At 40.0% G+C, this 24124-nt stretch overlaps 1 protein-coding gene across 1 annotated transcript in view; it reads left to right on the top strand.

The window, feature by feature from the left end:
• KIAA1109 (KIAA1109 ortholog) overlaps positions 1–24124 on the top strand; it is a 393986-nt gene that overhangs the window by 121885 nt on the left and 247977 nt on the right. The window contains 8 exon segments of the mRNA XM_040330387.1: positions 1897–2053; positions 3958–4036; positions 7012–7103; positions 7382–7499; positions 9878–9936; positions 9939–10035; positions 13719–13816; positions 16893–17071. Of these exon segments, the coding sequence (XP_040186321.1) occupies positions 1897–2053; positions 3958–4036; positions 7012–7103; positions 7382–7499; positions 9878–9936; positions 9939–10035; positions 13719–13816; positions 16893–17071 (879 nt within the window).

Genomic DNA, 24124 nt, shown 5'->3' on the forward strand with positions numbered 1-24124 from the left:
CCGGACCTGTGATTGGCTCCCCCTCTGTCCAATCGGCGCGTGCCCCCACTGTTGCACAAAAACTGACATACAGGTATATTGTTTCACGCAATCGAGCCACCCTGCCGCGGTATATCTGCGGGAAGCGGTCTTCAAGTGGTTAAATTCATGTGTGTCCTTCCATGTGGGTCAATTATCTTAATTTCATCAATTAATGTGCAAAATGAACCAAAATACATAGAAATCATTTGTTTTACCACTTTATCAATATATGTGCAAACATTAAACAAATGTGAATGAAGAAAGAAAACGTTCCACCAGTTCATATAACTGAGTGTCATTTCCCGTGTGTGCTTTCCTCACCCGGGGTGGAGCTAGCTTGCTGACCTCCACCACATCAAGGTCATGCGACAACCATTTTTGTGAGTTCTGCTGCACTGTTCATTTGTATTGTGTATTTTTACATTGTATTTTATGTTGATTGTATTGTTTTATGGAGAACTAATAGAGTACCACACTATGATCCTTCTATCTGGCTCGCAGCCATATCCTCAATGAGATTCCCCCCAGTGGTGAAGTATTTTTACAGCCCACTGCTGTTTGAGACCCCTTCACACTGGCATGCTTTTAGCGTCTGTAAAGTGCCTGAAAAGTGCCTCTCCAGCCACCCTAGTCTGAAAGCCAGAGTGCTTTCACACTGGAGCGGTGCGCTTGCAAGACGGGGAAAAAAGTCTTGCAAGCATCATCTTTGGGGCGGTACGGGAGCTCACAAGATACCCTGCCCATTAAAATGAATGAACAGAGCTGACGAAACGCTATTAACCCTTCGGCTGCAAGCTGGGGTTTAAAGTGCCCCACTAGCGGCCGAAAAGCACAGCTATAACAGCAATAAGGCGACGTTAAAACTTGTGTAGATATGCTGGTCTGGTGACACTCGCATGCTGATTCACACATGGGAGAACATATAGAGAAGTTGACACATATTTCTATGACTTGGTGGAACTTCCTCCTTCTTCGTTCTCATTCATTTTATTTTTGCGCATATTTTGATTAACTGGTATTTTTATTTATTTTGGTTCATCTTGCACATTAATTGATAGATGATTATTGACAAACACAGAAGGAAACTTATGAATTGAAATACATTTTTTAATAGAGTTTTTGCAGTTGAAGTGATGATAGGTTCTTGTCTGTATTTATTTGTACATTGTTTGATGAATTGTATTTGTAATTTTATTGATTTGTCATGACTGGATTGACTGTTTAGTTTTTGGTGCTGCATTCCATACACATGAGAGGTATTTGTATAATAACCTCTGTTGCGTGCTGCCAATTCCCTCCTTGTTTGCAGTTGTTTTACTTCCATTCTTCCGGTAATTTTCCTGCTGCATCACCCAACTCCTGCTAAGCTTCAGCTGGCGCGCAGCTACCCTGACATTATATTGTAGAATCTTTTGGTAAACTTGGGAAATGATTTTCACCCTTGATAATAGAAAGTGGTTCAGGCTCTAAAGCAGGGAGACAAGCCCAAACCACAATGTTCCCTCCACCATACTTCACTGTTGGGATGATGTTTTGATGTTGGTAAGCTGTGCCCTTTTTGCTCAAAACCTAGTGCTAAGTATTCTTACCAAACAATTGAACTTTTGTTTAGTCAGTCTACAAAACATTTTCCCAATAGCATTGCGATTTGCCAGGGTACTTTTTGGTTAACTTCGGGCACTTAACAATGGTTTGTTTGGAGAACCGGAACCTCCTCCAATTTATAGACAGTTGGTCAACTGATGGATGCCTAAACACTGAAATTGCTCTGTCTACTATTCCAGCATTATGCAGATCGGTCAGATTTTGCTTAGCTTTTTGTTCTACCATTGATTTATTCCTGCTGTATACCTTACTATTTGCTTCTCCTGGCAGGGAGTGCTTGTGGAAATTTTTCTTCCCACCAGATTATCAGACTTTAAAGGTTTCTGAGATTGCACAGCCTGGCAAACCTCGACAGATTCAGGCGTTTGAGCTAAGAATGAACATCATTGCAAATGCTACAATAGATCTTCTTTTTACCAAAAACAAAGTAAGTATGCCTCATAAATCCAGTAAATTGTGTACAAGAAAAACAACTTATCTTGAAATATACTGTATGTAGGAGGTTGTATGGCAAAAGCACTGGAATGTATCATTGAGATGTCACTAGAAAGATATTGTAGCTATATGTGACGCTAGCCCCTTAGTGTAACTGGCTGTATTTCCCAAAGAGCTTTAAGTCAGTGAATCCAACTGTCATATCGTAATTTGGTAACACAATGGTCTTTCTGTGCTTCAGGTCCCAGTGGTAGGCTAGCTGTGTGAAATCACTGAACCATACAGGAAGCTCTCTGTATGTCTTCACATGCTGTTGCTGTAGTGGATGGATATTTTACATTTATGTCCACACAGTATTCAAAATGTATTATTCAAGTTTAAATACATGCATTAAATGCAGATTTAAAAACGCAAATCGTGGTAAAAATATGGTAAAAACGCACTACATGCTTTTTTGCAGCTTCTTCATTGAAGTATATTGAACCAAAAAGGAAAAAAAAAATAAAAAATACCCATTTGCGGTTAAAATAGTTTGACCCTTTCCAAAAATGCAGAGGCACAAAAAATGCACTGATGTGAACGTGTTCCATATGAACCCATGTTAAAAATAATGTCCTGAGTTTCTGTAGCCTTACTGTAACCAAGAAAAGCTTTATTTTTGGGGTTTTCACCTATTGGGTGTAGTTGTGTGTGTGTGTGTGTATGTATGTATATGTATGTATGTGTGTGTGTGTATGTATGTGTGTGTGTGTATGTATGTATGTATGTATGTATATATATATATATATGTATGTATGTATATATATATATATATATATATATATATATATATATATATATATATATATATATATATTAAAAACAGTTTGCTAATGCAGCACTTTTACTTACATAGAAAAAAAAAGATTCAGAATGAAAATCTAACATATACTTAATTGTTTCCACACCATGCATTTTCTTCATAAATTGCAACTTTGGTATTGTTTGATTCAAGACAAATTAAAGGATAGGGTCACCTTTAGGAGCAGTCAATAGGGAATTTTCTCCCCACACCCACTGTCACTTTTTGAAAACAGAGCGGCTATGTGGGGTTCTCCCCACACAACACCGTCAGAGATCTGTGGATGAAAAAACTACAAGTACTATCTTCCACCTCGGAAAGCGAACTTGCGGTTTGAATCGGTTACAAGCGTGCTCATTGTTCATTCATTCTTCCTCTAGCTTTGTAACAGAAAGCCTGTACAGTGGATATCCAGCCACTACGGCAACAGCATATGAAGACATACAGAGAGCTTCCTGTATGGTTCAGTGATTTCACACAGCTAGCACAAAGCTGGAGAAAGACTGTGCAGGAGCCTGACACTGCACCCACGATCTGCTGAAACAAAAAGAGCATAAATGCATTTTTTTTAACCGACGCAAATATATATATATACACACACATTTTTTTTGTAAGGTGAAGTTAAATTAAAAAAAAAAAGCATTTCTGGGGAAAAAAAACACACTGGAGTTCATTTACTAAAACTGCAGAGTGCAAAGTCTGGTGCAGATCTGCATAGAAACCAATTAACTTTCAGGCTTTTTTTGTCAAACTTAATTTAACAAGCTCAAGTTAGAAGCTGATTGGCTACCATGCAGAACTGCGCCATATTTTTCACTCTTTGGTTTTAGTAAATCAACCCCATTTAAAGTATCGAAAGAAAGTACGATCTGTCCCAAAAAATAATATTAAGATTGGCTAACTTGAATGCAAAACAATAGGTGCTGGGATTCAAGTGGTTAAGAAAAAGCCAGGGCCGAAGTAACATCCACATATAGATGCACATTGTACCGCCATATGGGAACATTGTTCTTCCAGTAGAGGTTGCAGTCGTTAACATGCACTTTCTTTTACAGGAAACAAATGCTGTGCATGTAAATGTGTGGGCAGGATCTTATTTGGAAGTGAACATTCCCATTTCTGTCACAGAAAATGGTAAGATATTTTCCGAGCATTATTGCTGAGAAACAACAGTAATCTTCATAACACACAAGCTGTTAGATGTAATGAACTAATCTTCCCTACAGCAAACTGGACAACGCATCATTTTCAGATCGGCTCCAATGCTTAGTCATGTAATATTTGCTAAGAAAATGTTTGTCTTTGTGACGCCCATTTCTCTGCAGAATTAGTTGTGCCTTTATTGCACGTTGCAATTTCTCCTCAGTCAGGGAAAAAATTGTCTATGCAATAAACAAGTTGACGAGCTGTTTTTGAATTTTGAATTTATGTGTCTGCTTGGACGGCATGCAAATTTTAATAGCCATTACAAACAAGGATTCGGGCAAGCTTCCTGATACTGTAGCATTTAATTTTTTTAATCTGTCTGCCTAGTATTTTCCAGCTAAGCTCTGATAAAGAAAACGTTGTAGCATATTTTGTTTACAGTCATTGGGCCAGATCCACGAAGCAGTTACGCTGGCGTATCTATTGATACGCTGCGTAACTGCTAGGTTGCTCCGGCGTATCTTTGTTTTGTATCCACAAAACAACATATGCCTGAAGCTGGGCTAAATCCGACTGGCGTACGTCTTAATACGCCGTCGGATCTAAGGTGCAAATTTACGCTGGCCGATAGGTGGCGCTTCCGTCGATTTCCGCGTCGAGTATGCAAATTAGCTAGATACGCGAATCCACAAACGTACGTCCGGCCGGCGCATTTTTTTACGTCATTTCCGTATGGCTTTTTTTGGCATAAAGTTACCCCTGCTATATGAGGCGTACTCAATGTTAAGTATGGACGTTGTTCCCGCGTCGAATTTTTGAAAATTTTACGTCGTTTGCGTAAGTCGTTTGCAAATAGGGCTTTGCGTAGAATTACGTTCACGTCGAAAGCATTGGCTTGTTGCGGGTTAATTTGGAGCATGCGCACTGGGATACCCCCACGGACGGCGCATGCACCAATAAAAAAAAAACGTCATTTACGTTGGGTCAAGACGTATTAACATAAAACACGCACCCATCTCATCCATATGAATTGCGCGCCCTTACGCCGAAAAAAATAACACTACGCCGCTGTAACTTACGGCGCAAATTCTTTCAGGATAAGGAAAATACGCTGTAAGTTACGGCGGCGGCGTAGTGTATCAGAGATGCGCTACGCCGGACGGAAAGATGCGCTGAGGTACGTGGATCTGGCCCATAGTGTGCAAAATAGGTTTGTGAATGCATTGCAGTTCCTCAGTATATGACTGTTAAAATAAAGGTATATTTTCATCTTTATACAGTCCATTCTTTTATATAAAATGTTTTATCTGTGACATTTTGCCAAGGCATATCTTATATGTGTGAATACAGAACAGAATGTTTTTTTTTTTGATGATCTAACATCTAAATTTTGGACTTTTTATGTAAAACACTATTTGGTATAATACACCGTAAAATTGGCATACATTATAAGCAGTGCCTCATATTAACCACTTGGCCACTGGGAGGCTTTACCCCCTTTTGACCAGACCATATTTTGCTATTCAGCACTGTGCTACTTTACCACTTAGTCTCTGGAAGATTTACCCCCCTTCTTTACCAGGCCATTTTTTGCAATACGGCACTGCGTTAATTTATCTAGTAATTGCCAGATCACCTCTGCGTTTTGTTTTTTTTTTTGCGCTATAAACAAAAAAATAGCGACAGTTTTGAAAACAAAAAACAATGGGCTAGATTCACATCGATTAGCGGATCTTTAGACCCACGTAATCTATGTGTTTTACGATCCGCCGGTGCAATTTTGCGAGGCTAGTGCAGTATTTACAAAGCACTTACCTCGAAACTTGCACCGGCAGATCGTAACTCCCCCGGCGGAATTCAAATTCCGCGGCTAGGGGGAGTGTACAATTTAAATCGGGCGCGTTCCCACGCCGATTTAACTGTGCATGCGCCGCCGGCGAAATTTCCCAGTGCGCATGCTCCAAATGACGTCGCTAGGACCCGGTCCGAAGCTCCGTGACCGCGCCCGTGGACCCGATAGTCGCCGGAGCTGAAGAATGGGGAGAGGTGTGTGTAAACCTTCCCTGTTCTTCGTTGTGGCAGTTGCATTGATCGTCTGTTCCCTGATATAGTGAAAGACTGTCAATGTTGTCACACGTCCAGCCCCGCCCCCTACAGTTAGAAACACATATGAGGTCACACTTAACCCCTACAGCTTCCCCTAATGGTTAACTCCTAAACTGCAAATGTCATTTTCACAGTAAACAATGCATTTTTATAGCACTTTTTGCTGTGAAAATGACAATGGTCCCAAAAATGTGTCAAAATTGTCCGATGTGTCCGCCATAATGTCGCAGTCACCTCCGCTATTGGTAGTAAAAAAAAAAATTATTAATAAAAATGCAATAAAACTATCCCCTATTTTGTAAACGCTATAATCTTTGCGCAAACCAAACGATAAACACTTATTGCGATTTTTTTTTTTTTACCAACAATAGGTAGAAGAATACGTATCGGCCTAAACTGAGGAAAAAAAATCGTTTTTTTTATATATTTTTGGGGGATATTTATTATAGCAAAAAGTAAAAAATATTGAATTTTTTTAAAAATTGTCGCTCTATATTTGTTTTTATAGCGCAAAAAATAAAAACCGCAGAGGTGATCAAATACCACCAAAAGAAAGCTCTATTTGGTGGGGAAAAAAAGACGCCAATTTTGTTTGCGAGCCACGTCGCACGGCCACGCAATTGTCAGTTAAAGCGATGCAGTGCCGAATCGCAAAAAGGGCAAGGTCCTTAACCTGCATAATGGTCCGGGTCTTAGGTGGTTAATGAGAGTTAAAATTGAATAAAAATATATAAAATAAAAAAGCCTGACAGAGATTCCAACTCTGGATTTTGATTGTTATTGTATTTTTTTTTTCTTTTCATCAATGTTTTTTTACTTGTTATGTAACATTATTTTTTCTTTAATTTTGTTTTTAGGTTACTCTCCAACAATTAAAGGACAGTTGTTACATGTTGATACCACAACTAGTATGCAGTTCCGGTCTCTTCTTGAAGCTGAAATGCTTGCAGTAAGTTTGCGTTAGATTTAATTATTATTTGTGTTATATTGTTAATGTATATATTGATCTCTGCCCCATCTAGTATCATAAATGATATGGGAAAGAACAAGGTTGCTTAGGTGACTTCCCATTATAAATACATTAAAGAGGAACTACAGCCATTTTGTTAAAAAACAACAAACAGTCAGCAGCCACAAAAATTGGTCCTATCAATGTTCTAGCTAGTTTTTTTGTTTTGTTTTTTACACCTGTTTAATATAGTGTGTGTCTTTTTTCTCTCCCCTTAGTTTCATATAAATGCTAGTTACCCTCGGGTGTGGAATATGCCCCAATCATGGCAATGTGAACTTGAAGTGTACAAGGCAACATACCACTTTATATTTGCTCAAAAAGGCTTTTTCACAGGTAAGTAACATGATTTGTTCTAGCATTACCAAGATCACTGACAGATTTTTTTTATTTTGTTTATTTTTATAGCCTGTAATTTGCACTCATGTAAAGTTGCTGCTTCTTTTTATGGTAATACAGTGTAGTTCCTACAACTGTTTTTCAGCTGCTTGATGACAACCAGTATATTTAAGATGATGTACATGCCACAAATTTTCAAAAGTATCCAGCTTAAATTGCTATCTATGTCTCTAGCACATCCTCCTCCTCTGTATTTTACAAATGAATACGCTTACTTAAAGCGGGAGTTCACCCGAAATTTTTTTTTTTTAACATTAGATTGATGCTGATTTTGTCAAGGGGAATCGGGTGTTTTTTTAAAAAACTAAGCAGTACTTACCGTTTTAGAGAGAGATCTTCTCCGCCGCTTCCAGGTATGGTCTTCGGCACTGGGCGTTCCTATTTGATTGACAGGCTTCCAACGGTCGCATACATCGCGTCACGAGTAGCCGAAAGAAGGTGAACGTCGGTGCGGCTCTATACGGCGCCTGCGCACCGACGTTCGGCTACTTTCGGAAAATCGTGACGCGATGTATGCGACCGTCGGAAGCCTGTCAATCAAATAGGAACGCCCAGTCCCGCAGCCCATACCCGGAAGCGGCGGAGAAGATCGCTCTCTAAAACGGTAAGTACTGCTTCGATTTAAAATAAACTACCCGATTCCCCTTGACAAAATGAGCATCAATCTAATGTTAAAAATTAACTTTTCGGGTGAACTCCCGCTTTAAAGGAGTTGTAAAGGCAGATATACATTAAGATAAAAAAATACTTCTGTGTGTAGCAGCCACCCCAGCACCTCCCTAAATACCTACCTGAACTCCTCTCTCCTGTAATGTCCACAATCTCCTCAGCCATCTAGGACACTCCTCCTGATTGGCTGAGACAGAGCAGCAGCACCATTGGCTCCCGCGGCTGTCAGTGAGCCAATCAGGGGAGAGAGGGGGCGGGACCAGGTCAGGGCTCTGTGTCTGAATGGATACACAGAGCTCTGACTCGGCTTGGGTGCCCCCTGTAGCAAACTGATGGCTGAGGGGCACTCAAAGGTAGTGCTAGGAGGGGCTAGGACCAGCAAAGAGGGACTCGAGAAGAGGAGGATCCAGGCTGCTCTGGGCAAAACCAACTGCGCAGAGGAGGTAAGTACAACATGTTTGTTATTTTTAAAAGAAAAAAACAAGACTTTACAATCACAGTGTCGGCCAGATAAAAATATGTAGCTCACTAAGAGCTTCTTAATCTTCTTGAGTTCTACACTGCAATGTGACAGATCATACTCAGCCTGTTTAAGCTTCATACTGCCTCTTCGCTGGTCAGAATTCTTCACCACTGTCCTTACAATTGTGGCAAGTGTGGAAAAAAAAAACAAGGAAGGGTGCATACAGGACTGTTTTGTTAAAGAATTTTAGTTTGAAAGCCCCTGACAGATCACATCTATACAAGCCACCACATAACTAATTTAGTCTGTGAAACTTCTAGAGGCATACTGGTTCCTTTTCCATATTAACCCTTGCAATGCCTTATGTAGGCCTTAAACGGTTGTAAAGGTACAATTTTTTTTTCCTAAATAGCTTCCCTTTACTTAGTGCAGTCCTTTTTCACTTACCTCATCCTTCGATTTTGCCTTAAATGTCCTTATTTCTTCTGAGAAATCCTCCCTTCCTGTTCTTGTGTCTGTAACTTCACACAGTAATGCAAGGCTTTCTCCCTGGTGTGGAGTGTCGTGCTCGCCAGCTCCCTTGGACTACAGGAGAGTCAGGGAGCCCACTAACACACAGCTCCTTTCTCTATCTGCAACGTAGAGAGCGTCCTGACTCTCCTGTAGTCCAAGGGAGGGGGCGAGTGCGACACTCCACACCAGGAGAAAGCCTTGCATTACTGTGTGGAGTTAGACAGAAAACAGAAAGTGAGGATTTCTCAGAAGAATAAGGACATTTAAAGGCAAAATCGAAGGATGAGGTAAGTGACTTGAGAGGCAACTTGCAAAATGACTTCTGTATTGAATTCAATGCAAGTCGCCCCCAAAGTTGTACAGGAACCTTTTTCTAAATCAGAGCGACTTGCGTCGCTCCTATTAGAAGAACGGTTCCATTAAGTAGAGCGGACCGCGACTTGTCGGGCGGCTGAGTCGCCTGACAAATTACCCCTGTGTGAACCGGCTCTCATGCTTATTTTGTTTGTTTTTGTTTTTTCGATTTAATATCTGCCAAATGGGTAGTCCTTCAGCAGCTGCATTTTTAAAAGTTACATCAGTGTTTTTTTGCATTCTGAACAGAAGACTTTGGGTTTCATTGGCTCACAATTGCATTTGGTTATAAATGATGTTTCTGGTTCTACTTTAGATCTAATACAAGACTGGTCTAGTGACAATGCACCAGATTTATTTTCCTTTGTCCCATATTACTTGGAACCCTAAAGATAATGTTTCATCAGTTTGAGATGATCTGGGCAGCAAATCAGCACAACTGGATTGATTGCTCAATAAAGCAGCAGGAAAATGGATAACCTATTTGTTTATTTTTTTTTTCTCCATTTTCATAATAGCCTTACATTCAGGGCTCATTCACAGATGATGCTGTAACCTGTGTTTTTCACCGATAGGCCACATAGAAAATAATTCACACTGCAGTGGGTAGACATGTAGCATTAAATGAAGCAGTAAATAAACAGTCCATATAAAATACCACAAAGAATCAAAAATCGAGAAACACTCTTCAAACAAAAATCAGATGACTGGTGACTTTTCCTCTCCGTGCCTTGAGAAAATAATAACTTATTTCTGCAGGTGCTCCACTCCATGCTCTTCTTATGTATTTGCACTTACCAGAGGACTCTCCCCTATACGGGGTGTTGCACTTTCACAGCCACAATGCTGTTTGCTGGAACAGACCCCTGTTGGTAATGCTTCTTATAAGTCCCTTCTCCTTGTTTGTTGCACAGTATATGCACAGAGAAAATGATACTCCGTAGTGCAAGAACGTTTAAACCAATGACATATTGACGATGAAACGCGTAGGAGAAGCCACAGTGTCACTTCCTGTTTTCATTCGTGGAACGCAGAGGAAGCATAGACTTCATTTTTTTCACTGTTCAATTGATTTTAAACAATGTAAGTGCATACCCACACTTGTATGGGAAATATATTTGGTTTAAATGTTGTATCATTTTCTCTTTGCATATACTGTGCAACAACGAGGAGAAGGGGCTAAGAGGCATTACCAATGGTGGTCTGTTCCAGCAAACAGTATTGTCACAGTGAAAGTGCAACACCCCCTAGAGGGGAGAGTCCTCTGGTAAGTGCAAATACATAGGAAGAGCACGGAGTGGAGCACCTGCACAAATAAGTTATTATTTACTCAAGGCATGGAGAGGAAAAGTCACCTGATTTTTGTTTGAAGAAAGTTTCTCAATTTTTTATTTTTTGTGGTATTTTATATGGAATGTTTATTTACACTCTTTAGGACTTTAATCAATTTTTATATTAACTTTTTAAATTTCAGTTTTATATTTAGCTAGCGTAACTTGTATTCTTCACTGTACCATGTACAATATTTACACTTTTTGTCACTTTACACTCATCCAAGGTTCACAAAAACTTGCTGTGTCACTTTATATTGGTTCACTCAAGGTTTATATTATGACACTTTTTAAAGTTCATTGATTGGCACGTATTATATATTGGTTTATCCAAGGTTTATTGCACAGTTTCAGAGCAGCGCCATGACCCCCTCCAGTGCTCACTCAGGGTCTTGGCTTTGGGGGGGGTTTGCTTAGGCTCTCAGTGGATCGCTGAGGGGCTGAGCCAGGTGCCGATTTATATGGTCGGGATCTTTCCCAAGCCTGGATTGGCTAGGTGTGACGTCAGCCGACGTCATTCAGGGTCACAGGAGTACAGAACAAACTGGAATTATAGCCAAAACTATACTTTTTCTTTAATTGGCATTGCTTTGTTCTTCATAATCAACACACGTGTGAATGAACCCTGAGCTGATAAACTTACATATCTTTGGAGAGAGTGTTTGTTTGTTTACTATCAAGTCAAAGCAGATCTTTACAAGGGCTTTAAACTATTCCAATAAAAAATTTGACTGTTAGGAATACATACCTTTATTACGATGCACCTTAGGATTTATGCATGGGATATTTGACCCACCAGTCAAATCTCATAATTTTTGTTAGCCCAGAAGGCATAGGTGCAGCATCCAGCCCCACTAACTGCAGCCTATCAGACTCTGATAGGCTGAAATACACTGCAGTTGGATACTGTACCGACCATATACATTCAGGTACTTATGCCATAGAGGCATTAATTCTGCATTCGTAGTATATGTCTGTGAATGTATGTATAGGACCCTAAACACAAATACTGCTTGGTACAGCATCCAGCCGCCGTGTACATCAGCTTGTCAAAGATTTTTCCAATCTGCTGATAGCAGGGCTGGGCACTGCACCTGCGCCTCCCAGGTGCCCAAAACACTGGCATTTGACGCTGATGGGCCATACTGCCCATGTGCATGTAGCCTAAATCAGCATCGGTATAATCAAGTAATGACATAGGTAAAATGGAGAATACTTGCGATTGCAGCATAATTGCACATGTATCTATAATATCCTTCCTTTGTTGAACAGAAATAGCATATCTTATGCACTGAAACCCTCCAAGCAACTCTGTGAAAGGTGATAGAAAGCAAAAATCAGGGAACGAATACCATAAAATTCACAAATCAGTGAATATCCCTTGAAGTACAGTTAAATAAGTAATTAAGAATTAGAAAAAGGGTGGCACAGCTGTACATCTGAGAAGAACGTGCCAAAGGTGAATGATCTTTAAGGAAGAGATTGATGAGAGAGGCCACCTATAGGTGTATGACAACTGTATATGTCTCTAAGCCTGGAGAGATGGACAAGACTGTGCACAGCCGTTTCTTAGGTGCTTCACCAGTCAGTCTTATGGGATAGTGACAAAAGAAAAACTCTACATGTTTGCCAGAAAGCACCTGTGAGACTCTGAAGGTAGTTTGAAGAATGTTCTTACGAGTCCAAAATTGAGCTGTTTGTCCATTAAACATTCCCACCATGACTAATGGTGGTGGCAGCATTATGGCGTAGGGATGTTTCTCTGAAGAAGGTCATGAAATGGTAGAGTGGATTTGGGAAAATGCAGGGAATTTCTAGAGGAAAATCTAACACAGTCTAAACATAGAAAGCAGTCTAAACCTTGTCCAGCAAGATAATGACCCCAAACATAAAGCCAAAACGACATAACACTTTTACTGAAGTTGAATGACCAAGTTAGAGTCCAGGTCTCAATCCAATAGGCAAGTTGTGTCTCAAGGCTGTCCACCTCCGATGTTCATGCCAGAGCTAGAGCAGTTTTGCAAATGGGAATGTGAAAAAATTGCAGTTTCTAGATTCGCAAAGCTGGAAAAGACCTATCCACACAGACTGAAGGCAGTAATGCTGTCACATGTGCATCTTTTAATCGTAATAATTGAAATCACTTTGCAGAGATGTACGTTCACTTTGACATTAAAGATTACAATTTGGTTAAAGGGGTTGTAAATGTTTGTTTTTTATTTTCTAAATAGGTTCCTTTAAGCTAGTGCATTGTCGGTTCACTTACCTTTTCCTTCGATTTCGCTTCTGATTTTTTTTTCTTTGTCTAAATTTGAACGCTAACTAACCCCCAGCCAGAACGGCTCGGATGATGGGGGCAAGCTTACAGAGGAGAAACTAATAAAAAATCTAGAAAAATCTAGAAAATAAAAAAACGAACCTTTACAACCCCTTTAATCAGAGTAACAAAAAGAAAATCCTCTGCTATTCAATGTTCTATAATAGTAAGGCAATAAAAAGGGGGAAATCATTTTAAAGGCTCTGTATAGACAATATTCTTATGTTGTTTGTATAAAAAAAATAAAGCATTAAATGTTCTCATTAAACAGTTAATTATCGGTATAAGCTATTCATTTACTGTCATTTTCTGCCAGGGAAATTGTACATATATTTGCAGATGTTTTTTCTTAATATTTCTGTTAAATCAATAACAAACAACAGTAGCCATTATAGTACACATGGATTTTTTTCCAAAGCTTTTATTTTTTTTTTGTTTTTAAACACTAGAAACCTTTGTATGGATTTTCTTTTTTACCTTTCATTGTATGCACTATTTTGTTCTTTTAGTATATCTTGCTGCCTGTGGAGAAACATTAAACATTGATTTTGCACTGCCATTTACGGATTTTGTACCAAGTACATGTAATACCAGGTTTTCCCTTAAAGTAAGTGTCATTTTATTGTTCTTAGTTGTGACTAAACATTCTTTGCTCTTGTCCTTTTTGCTGGGCTTCCAGCAAAGAAGAGGACAGTATAATTGCTATTATAATAGGACCATACAGTTCTATGCCAATGAGTGCTTTTGTCTTATTTGACACAATGGATATGTGTTTCATTCATACCAATGAGATTATCATTTTCATTTTCCTAAGCCTGGTACACACTATGAGTTTTTTTTTTTCCCCATTCAACCCAGTGGGTTGTATGAAAAAAGACTGTCAACCCCTGGTCGGAGCCACTTTACTAACGATCCAACGTTGGTAGATCTCCCCCCGCTGAGCTGTTGTTTTCTGACAGGGGGACGGTCCCCCCACCAGAGCACTGCAGTCAGCACTCCCAGCCACTGGTTGGCCCCTGTGTACGAGGCTTTAGGCCGGCCATACACGGTGCAGATTTTTTCCCTGCAAACATGGACAGTGTTGATGCGGGAATCCCTCCTGCTGAGCCATCGTCTTCTCGTGGCGGAGGGAGACGGTGATTATTACTAGCGGCTTTAGCAGCTGCTAGCGATAATTGCAGGTAAAACCCAGCAGGCTGGCTGTATCCAAGTTAGTCGATCGATCGATCAACTTGGTACATTCAACCTGCCCATACATGATTCCAATCTCGGCCAGTTCCTGCTGAACTGGGATACGAACTGTGTATGGCCTGCCGTAGGTCCATATAGGAAACTAAAAGTAGACTAAATAATAGTAACACATAGGGGGTTATTTATTAATGGCAATTGCACTGCAAGTGCCCTTGGAGGTGCAGTCGCTGTAGATCTGAGGGCTAGATCTGAAATCAGGGGAATCTCTGCTGATTTTATCATCCAAACATGTGCAAGCTAAAATTCATTTTTTTAAATTTTACTTGCATGTCCCCCTCAGATCTACAGCGACTGCACTTCCAAGTGCACTTGTAGTGCAAAGTGGATTTGCCTTTAGTAAATAAAGTCCTTCTTTTAGACTCCATAATAAATGATGATGTTTGTTAGCAGAGATGTTGCTCTGTGTCATTTGAAGCAGAAAAACTTGCTCTTTTAGAGCATAAAGCTGTTTGACTGTACCAGATTGCTGGTGACCCCTTTGATCATAGAAATACTCTGATTTGCTGTTCTGTTATGTTGATGTTGATGATCTGTTGTCCCAAAGTAGATAATGTTTAAATATCTGGTTTCATATCTTAAAAGGGGTTGTAAAGGTACAATTTTTTATTTTCCTAAATAGCTTCCCTTACCTTAGTGCAGTCCTCCTTCACTTAACTCATCCTTCAATTTTGTTTTTAAATGTCCTTATTTCTTCTGAGAAATCCTCACTTCCTGTTCTTCTGTCTGTAACTCCACACAGTAATGCAAGGCTTTCTCCCTGGTGTGGAGTGTTGTACTCACCTCCTCCCTTGGACTACGGGAGAGTCAGGACACCCACTAACACACAGCTCCTTTCTCTATCTGCAACGTAAAGCACGTCCTGACTCTCCTGTAGTCCAAGGGAGGGGGCAAGCACGACATTCCACACCAGGGAGAAAGCCTTGCATTACCGTGTGGAGTTAGACAGAACAGGAAGTGAGGATTTCTCAGAAGAAATAAGGACATTTAAAAGCAAAATGGAAGGATGAGGTAAGTGAAGGAGGACTGCACTAAGGTAAAGGAAGCCATTTAGGAAAAAAAATTGTACCATTACAACCCCTTTAATTATCAAGGTAAACTAACATGGTTTCATGCTCTTTAAGTATTATAATTTAATGTGTCAATTTAAGGTATTTTTTTTTAGTTTTTTAAGTGTATCCAACCTTAAAAAAAAACTTGTTTGAGGAAGAATTGGACTTTCTAGGCACCAATCGTTAACACAGAATACATTTTTTTATTGATGCCATCCCAAATGGGTGGGTTATTGGATCAACATTACAGTAAGCATTCATAAACATACATTAAAAATACATTAATTATCACAGAATATTTTTGTAATAATTAGGCAAATCAAACAAATTTAAACCAATACTGGTCCAATAAAGACATCAACAATTGTTGATGGCTAACATAAGTATTAGTATATGTTTTCGCATGAGCTCTACATGTTTCGCAGTTGAATGCTTCTTCAGGAGCTATAGGTTTTCTAGAAGGAAGAAATAGACTATTATTGGTTTACATATATAAGTTAATATATCGCTAAACATTTGTAGATGACAATAAACCGTATCATGTGTGCACTAAGGCACCGTAGCGATAGAAATGCACCAGTGACCATAGTTGCCGTAATGTCACCGTCAGGACAGGACAGCACAGCACAGTGAGGGACCACAAACAGGAGATACACTGCACTATTTTAGGACACCCATAGCCCATCCTATGGTCTGTGTACTTTTATCTTATTGAATAAAAAAAAAAATTACCATTAGTTGTTGTTTTCCCTTTATTTTCACCTTGTGATCCTGCAAGTAACACACTTTCTGCCTTATATTGACAATTCTTGCTTACCCTACTGTATTTTTAAATTTGAAATAGGACAGGACTGCAGAAACCTTCCCCTCTAATTTTCTCCATAACACAGGGGGGGTGGAGTTTTCTAGCCATGAGCCCAAACTAGGAAAAATTTTACCAATAAAAATGCAACACAGGCAAAGCGTACAGGAAGTTATCAGCAGACATTGTTATGTATTTTCTTTGCACTTAAACCATTTACAGCATATTATAAAACCCTATTGATAGTGTATTTAACAGACCAAATGGGACCAAATAAGGAAAGTTCATTGTTAGGGTTTGCTTAGTCTTCAATCTGAACAGGTTCCTTAGTGCATATATAAACATGGCAGGGGATAATGTGTTTTTTATACTTTTAATGACTCTTGTGATTTATGCAATGCTCACAATTCTTATAGTATGCTTTTATACATTGTATAATATTATTTTATATTTGTTTTTTTTGTATGGTCTAATTTTCTTTCTAGATGCGTATGGAAAACAAAAAGGAGACGTAAAATAAAAATCATTGCTGTTTTGCCTTTGTATAAATTGATAAATTTACAATTCTTGTTTTATTTTAGGGAGGAGATGTGGACCTTCTCTTGTTTTTACCCGACTGCTATCCCAGTAAATATTCTTTGCTTACATTGGCAAAGGATTGCCATCTGAACAAGACAAGTCCTGACTCCTGCAGTTCTACAGAAAACCAGAGTGGCTTAAAACACTGCAAACCAAAATGGAGAAATGTAGCACGAGTAGAGTAAGCATCCAACAAGTAACTCTGGAAAGGCCACAAAAACAACAGTCTCATGTGTAATAACTATGCATTATACCGTGTTTCCCTGAAAATAAGCCCTAGCCCGAAAATAAGACCTAGTAACGTTCAGTAAAAAACTGTAAAATTGGTATAAGGTGCAGTATGTGTCTCCCTTTGTAACTGTATTTAATACGGTAATCCCATATTTACAGCCACTGCTCTGCCAGGGGTTTCTTTCTCTCCTCCCAGCTGACATCTGTAGCCCTTTGCTCTTCAGAGCTCTGAGCGGGCTGACGTCAGCAGGATCCCGGCTCTTCCCTCCTCCCGGTGACGTCTGCGGCCCCTCCCTCTTCAGAGCGGGCTGACGTCAGCAGGTATCTCGGCTCTTGCCTCCATTTGGCTGACGTCTGGGCCCCCCCCCTTCTCAGAGCTCGGAGCGGGCTGACGTCAGCAGGGATCTCAGAGCGGAGAAGAGAAGATCATGCGGGCCCGGGGGATCTGTTAGAAAGGTACCGTATTTCCGAAAACGGTTGCAAAGGGAGACACACTTATACCAGTACCGTATAATCTTTTTATTAAAACCGATTACATAATTTTAAGCAAGATAAATAAGACTTTCCCTGAAAGTAAGCCCTAGTGTGTTTTTTGTAGGCAAAATTAATATAAGACCTGGTCTTATTTTCGGGGAAACACGGTAGCAGTGCAACCTTATCTCTTTAAAGGCAGCCTGTTATCAAAAAGTGTGTAAGCTGTGCTGCTTAACCACTTTAGCCCTGAAAGGTTTTACCCCCTTCCTGACCAGAGCACTTTTTACAATTTGGCACTGCGTTGCTTTAACTGACAATTGCTCGGTCGTTCAATGCTGTACCCAAACAAAATTTTCATCCTTTTTTTTCCCACAAATAGAGCTTTCTTGTGGTGGTATTTGATCACCTCTGCGATTTTTTTATTTTTTGCGCTATAAACAAAAAAATAGTGCCAATTTAAAAAAAAAATAAAACATTTTTAACTTTTTGCTATAGAAAATATCCCCATTTTTTTTTCCCCAAAATTTTTTTTCCCCTTAGTTTAGGCCAATATATATTCTTCTACATATGTATTGATTTGTTTGAGCAAAAGTTATAGCGTCTGCAAACTATAGGAAAGATTTTTGGCAATTTTTTGACATTTTTATTATTATTATTATTATTATTATTTTTATTTTTTACTAGTTATGGCGGTGATCTGCTTTTTTTAGCATTACCGCGACAATGCGACAGACAGACACTTTTTTGGGACCATTGGCATTTATGCAGCGATCAGTGCTAGAAAAATGCACTGATTACTGTGTCACTGACAGGGAAGGGGTTAACACAAGGGGTAATCAAGAGGTTAAATGTGTGTTCCCTCTGCATGTTCTAACTGTGTGGGCATGTGAGTGACTAGGAGAGACGCAATATAGTTTTCTCCTACTTCGTAGGAAGAAACAATATGGCTCCTCTCCTCTGACAGCACAGGGATTGTGTGTTTATACACACAAATCCCTGTGGTGGCGCTCGTGCATGCAATAGCACGTGGCCGGCAGCGATCGTGCCCACCAGCCACGCGCATCGGATCCCCCACCGTGCAGTGGGGTGAAAACAGGTAGGACGTACCTGTACGTGATTTCGCCCAGCAGTGCCATTGTGCCGCAGTATATCTGTGTGACATGGTCGGCAACTGGTTAAATCACTGCTTGCTTATCTTATGGCTTCAGCATGTTCTGAGTTAGTAAAACAAGTATGGACACCAGGGGTTCTGGGTTCAGTTTAACTTCATTTGCTGCATTTTTGTTCAGGGATTCAGAGACTAAGGCCATAGTGAAGCAAGACAGCAAGGCGCCTCGCATTTTCAGACAGAGGGTAGCAGTGGTTGGTCAATTATTTCTTTCATCACAGTTCATCATGTTAAAGCAGGTTACGGTAGTCTCTATTTGTAACTGTATTAATAAGCTACTTAAGGACCGCCTAACACCGATATACGTCGGCAGAATGGCACGGCTGGGCACAATCACGTACCTGTACATGATTGTTAAATGCCCAGCCGTGGGTCGCGGGCACGCGACCCGGTCCGAAGCTCCGTGGCCGCGGGACCCGCGGACCCGATCGCCGTCTGAAGTCCCACGATCGGTCCCCGGAGTGGCGCTGTCATTGATCGTCTGTTCCCTGATATAGGGAAAGACGATCAATGATGTCACACGTCCAGCCCCGCCCCCCTACAGTTATAAACACATGAGGTCACACTTAACCCCTTCAGCGCCACCTAGTGGTTAACTCCCAAACTGCAATTGTAATTTTCACAGTAAACAATACATTTTTATAGCATTTTTTGCTGTGAAAATGACAATGGTCCCAAAAATGTGTCAAAATTGTCCGATGTGTCCGTCATAATGTCGCAGTCACGAAAAAAAATCGCTGATCGCTGCCATTAGTAGTAAAAAAAATGTTTTAATAAAAATGCAATAAAACTATCCCCTATTTTGTAAACGCTATAAATTTTGCGCAAGCCAATCGATAAATGCTTTTTGCAATTTTTTTTTTTAACAAAAATAGGTAGAAGAATACGTATCGGCCTAAACTGAGGGGAAAAAAAAAGTTTTTTTATATATTTTTGGGGGATATTTATTATAGCAAAAAGTTAAAAATATTGAATTTTTTTCAAAATTGTCGCTCTATTTTTGTTTATAGCGCAAAAAATAAAAACCGCAGAGGTGATCAAATAACACCAAAAGAAAGCTCTATTTGTGGGAAAAAAAGGACGCCAATTTTGTTTGGGAGCCACGTCGCACGACCGCGCAATTGTCAGTTAAAGCGACGCAGTGCCGAATCGCAAAAAGGGTCCTTTACCTGTATTTTGGCCCGGGTCTTAAGTGGTTAAAGGGGTTGTAAAGGTATTTTTTTCCCCTAAATAGCTTCCTTTACCTTAGTGCAGTCCTCCTTCACTTACCTCATCCTTCGATTTTGCTTTTAAATGTCCTTATTTCTTCTGAGAAATCCTCACTTCCTGTTCTTCTGTCTGTAACTATACACAGTAATGCGACACTTTCTCCCTGGTGTGGAGAAAGCCTCTTGAGGGGGCGAGCAGGAGGGTCAGGACGCTCTCTACTTTGCAGATAGAGAAAGGAGCTGTTTGTTAGTGGGCGTCCTGACACTCCTTCTCACCCTCTCCCCCCTCAAGAGGCTTTCTCCACACCAGGGAGAAAGTGTCGCATTACTGTGTGTAGTTACAGACAAGAACAGGAAGTGAGGATTTCTCAGAAGAAATAAGAACATTTAAAAGCAAAATCGAAGGATGAGGTAAGTGAAGGAGGACTGCACTAAGGTAAAGGAAGCTATTTAGGGGGGAAAAAAATTACCTTTACAACCCCTTTAAGATAGAGTGCCTGAGCAACTTTATACAATGCCTTTGATCAGTACAAAACTTCATTCACAAGGGAAAAATTGCACTTCGTAAAAAATGCTCAGGCATGGAAATTGAAACTGAAAGCACCAGTTTATATTGGAACCATCAAATATATGGGGAGATCCAATCGTCTACAGGACACCATTGGTTAATTGAAAACCTGACAGATGTATATGGGAACATCTGTTTGGGATACTTTAAGCGAGTTTGACCTTCTTTGAGAAAAGCGGTTAAATATTTCTGATGAGCGTGGTGTGCTTCTATTGGGAGAGAGAAGAAGAGCACTATTCTTCTGGGTGTCACTTTCCTTCACATTTTGATGCATTTATCTGTACTGAGCACTTTAATATGTGGAAATCAAATTAACCAGCTATAGAAACAATAATAATTAACCCTCCTCAGACCCGCAACTCAAGCACACATGGAAAAATCCTCTTTAACCTGCCTGGCGGTAACCCCGAGTCAGACTCGGGCTTGCCTCGCTAGATCCACAGGCATGGTTTACTTACCTTGTCCCTGGATCCAGCGATGCCACCGCGCTGTGTGAGCGAGCGGGACCTCGCTCGATTCACACAGTGCCTCTGTGTGACGCCGATCTCCGTTCCCTGCGACGTTACAACGCACGGGGACGGAGAACGGCGCCAAATTCAAAAAAGTAAACAAACACTTTACATACAGTACTGTAATCTATAAGATTACAGTATACTGTATGTAAAAAATAAACACCCCCCTTGTCCCTAGTGGTCTGTCCAGTGTCATGCATGTCATTTTATATAATAAAAACGTTTCTTTCTCCCTGCAAACTGTAGATTGTCCATAGCAACCAAAAGTGTCCCTTTATGTCAAAAATTGTTTTAGATCAGCTAAAAAACAGCGATAATAAATTATAATCACTTGCAGAATTGTGCGATAGCGATTTGTGGGGAAATTCTACATAAAAAAAAAAAAAAGAATGACAGCAACAATTCTGCAACTGAGCAAATTTCTGTGATTTTGATTTGATTACATTATTGAATAATTTTTATTATAATTATATTATTATTTGTTATAATTATTTATAATTATTTATTATATTATAATTTATAATTTTGTTTTTAAAAAAATGTCATACCCGGGATGCCTATTAGAATCTTGTTTGGTCAGATTTAAGTGAGTTATTTCTAAAAATTACAGACCTACAATATAAAACGCCAAATTTCCTTGCAAATAATGGTACCGCTTTCAGCATGTTTTTTCTGAAAGAATCATACCGCCAGAGAGGTTAAGAGCCCTTTCACACCTTTCCTGCCCATAGCGTCGGCGGTAAAACGCTGCTATTTTTACCGCCGACACTATGGGCGGATTTGAGGCATTTTGGCCGCTAGCGTTGAAAGGGTTAAAACCGCCGGCAATGCACTGCTTAAGCAGCACATTGCGGGTGGTGTAGCATCGCTGTCCCATTGATTTCAATAGGCAGCAGCGGTAAACACACCGCTCCTTCTCCACTCCAAAGATGTGGCTAGCAGGACTTTTTTTACCGTCCTCCTAGCGCACCGCTCCATTGTGAAAAGCCCCTCGGGCTTTCACACTGGAGTAAATGGGGACAGATTTTTAAGGTCGTATTGCAGGCGCTATGTTTAACGCTATAGCGCCTGCAATACGCTCCAGTGTGAAAGGGGTCTAACTGCTCTGGTGTTTTGTTCTATACAAGTGAGATGTCAACTTGTAGGCTGATTCTTGAATCTGAGTACTCACATAGCAGGTGTACTTCAAAATGCTGATTCCCCCCATTGTTTGTGAGAAAGTTGGCAGTCGAGATCTCTTTCCCAGGAGATCGGAAATGAGGTGCTGTACTGCAGGGACAAAATTAGCAAAGAGTTTACTTTGAAGACTACATGGATAGCTGGATATGGACTTTGGCACATATAGCCCTGAAGGGGATTAGGTCGTGGAAATTACTTTTTCTGTTAATGGCTTACAAAAAAATATTGATTTAACCGCCTGCTCCCTTAAGTGGGAAGCCTTTAAGGCCATGTTACATGGCTCCTTTATGTCCACTACTGGTGCTTTGAGACGAGTCTCTGAAATGTTGACTAGGGAGACGGAATCTGCCATGGTCCAGATGGAAGATCAACACATCCCTTTCTAGTATCATTTATCAAAATTGGATGGATAAACGGAGATCCTACAAACTACTGTTGGTCATTCAAACAAAAAAAAAAATTAAAGCAGGTGTATACCCGCAACTATTTTTTTTTGTTTTACCTTTGAAAGGCAAAAGGCATAATTAGCTAGTATTCACCGCTTACTAGCTCATTATGAAATACTTACCTTGGAACGAGGTGTGTAGAACTTACCTGGTCCACGCCGAGCGAGATGTCATCTTGCCTCGGCGTGTCTTCTGGGTATCGCTGCTCCAGCGCTGTGATTGGCTGGAGCGGCGAGACTTCATTCCGGCAAGGTCCAGGCCTCTAGCCGAGGATCCCCGCTGCGCATGCGCCGCTGCAGTCAGCGGCGCATTGCGAGGGGTATATCTCCTAAATCGTACAGGTTTAGGAGATATTCTTTATACCTACAGTTAAGTTTTATTATAGGCTTACCTGTAGGTAAATGTGGTAGTAAAGACTTTACTACCACTTTAAGGTTGGTAAACCTTTAGCTTATTTCCCCACACCAGATCATAACCAGACAGTTATCCCCAGAATAATTTCCTTGGTGGATCAGGAGACTACAGTCTATAACCACCTACTAGACATGTTTGTATCCTTTTATACTAATTTATATTCATCTTCTGTTACCTACTCAGAAGCTGACCTTGGACTATATTTTGCCACTTTTAACTTTCCATAGCTAGCACTCAATGACCGGTATTGGAAGCCCCATTGACTATAGGAGAAATCGAGGCTGCAATCTCTGCTCTCTCCCCTAATCTCCCAGAATAGGTGGGTTCCCAGCCAATTGGTATTCCATTTTCCATTGCCAGCTTGCAGAGACTCTCCTTTCTACCTTAGAGGAAGCTTTCGATACTGGTATACTCCCAGATTCGATGAGAGAGGCTCTGATAATACTTATATTAAAATCAAGAAAGGACCCCATTATGTGTGAATCATATTGACCTATCTAATTAATACATATGCCAAAATCCTAGCCGAAGCCTTGGCCTTGAGACTTAGAAAATCTATAGAGGGATATGCTTTGTTAATATTTAATGTCTGAGGTTTACAACCACTTTAAATTGTTCCCCAACGCCTTTGCATTCAATGACCAGTAGCGTTTTTGATCTTTGTTATGTTGTGGGTCAATTTAGGTTTCTGTAATGCCTTTGATTTTACTTCTTACTACCATAGTATGAATTTGAGTGGAAAAAATGAATTTGAGTGGAAAAAATGAATTTGAGTGGAAAAAATGGTTTTATGTTTAAGGAAGGAGAGTTAAGTGTTATTGTTGTGCTTGAACAGATCAATTGCATGTGTGGATGCTAAAGATTGTTTCTGATGCTGTTTCAGGATCTCAGTCTTGATTTATAAGATCATTGATTGTTTCAAGTGGAGCTTCTTTATGTAATCATTATTTTACAAATACTGAGAAAAATTATTGAATATTTGAGGACAACTTTGTTGCTTAATGAGGCGACTCAAAGGTTACACAGATCAAACA

Source organism: Rana temporaria, chromosome 1 (assembly GCF_905171775.1).
Source record: "Rana temporaria chromosome 1, aRanTem1.1, whole genome shotgun sequence".
Classification (NCBI taxonomy): Eukaryota; Metazoa; Chordata; class Amphibia; order Anura; family Ranidae; genus Rana; species Rana temporaria.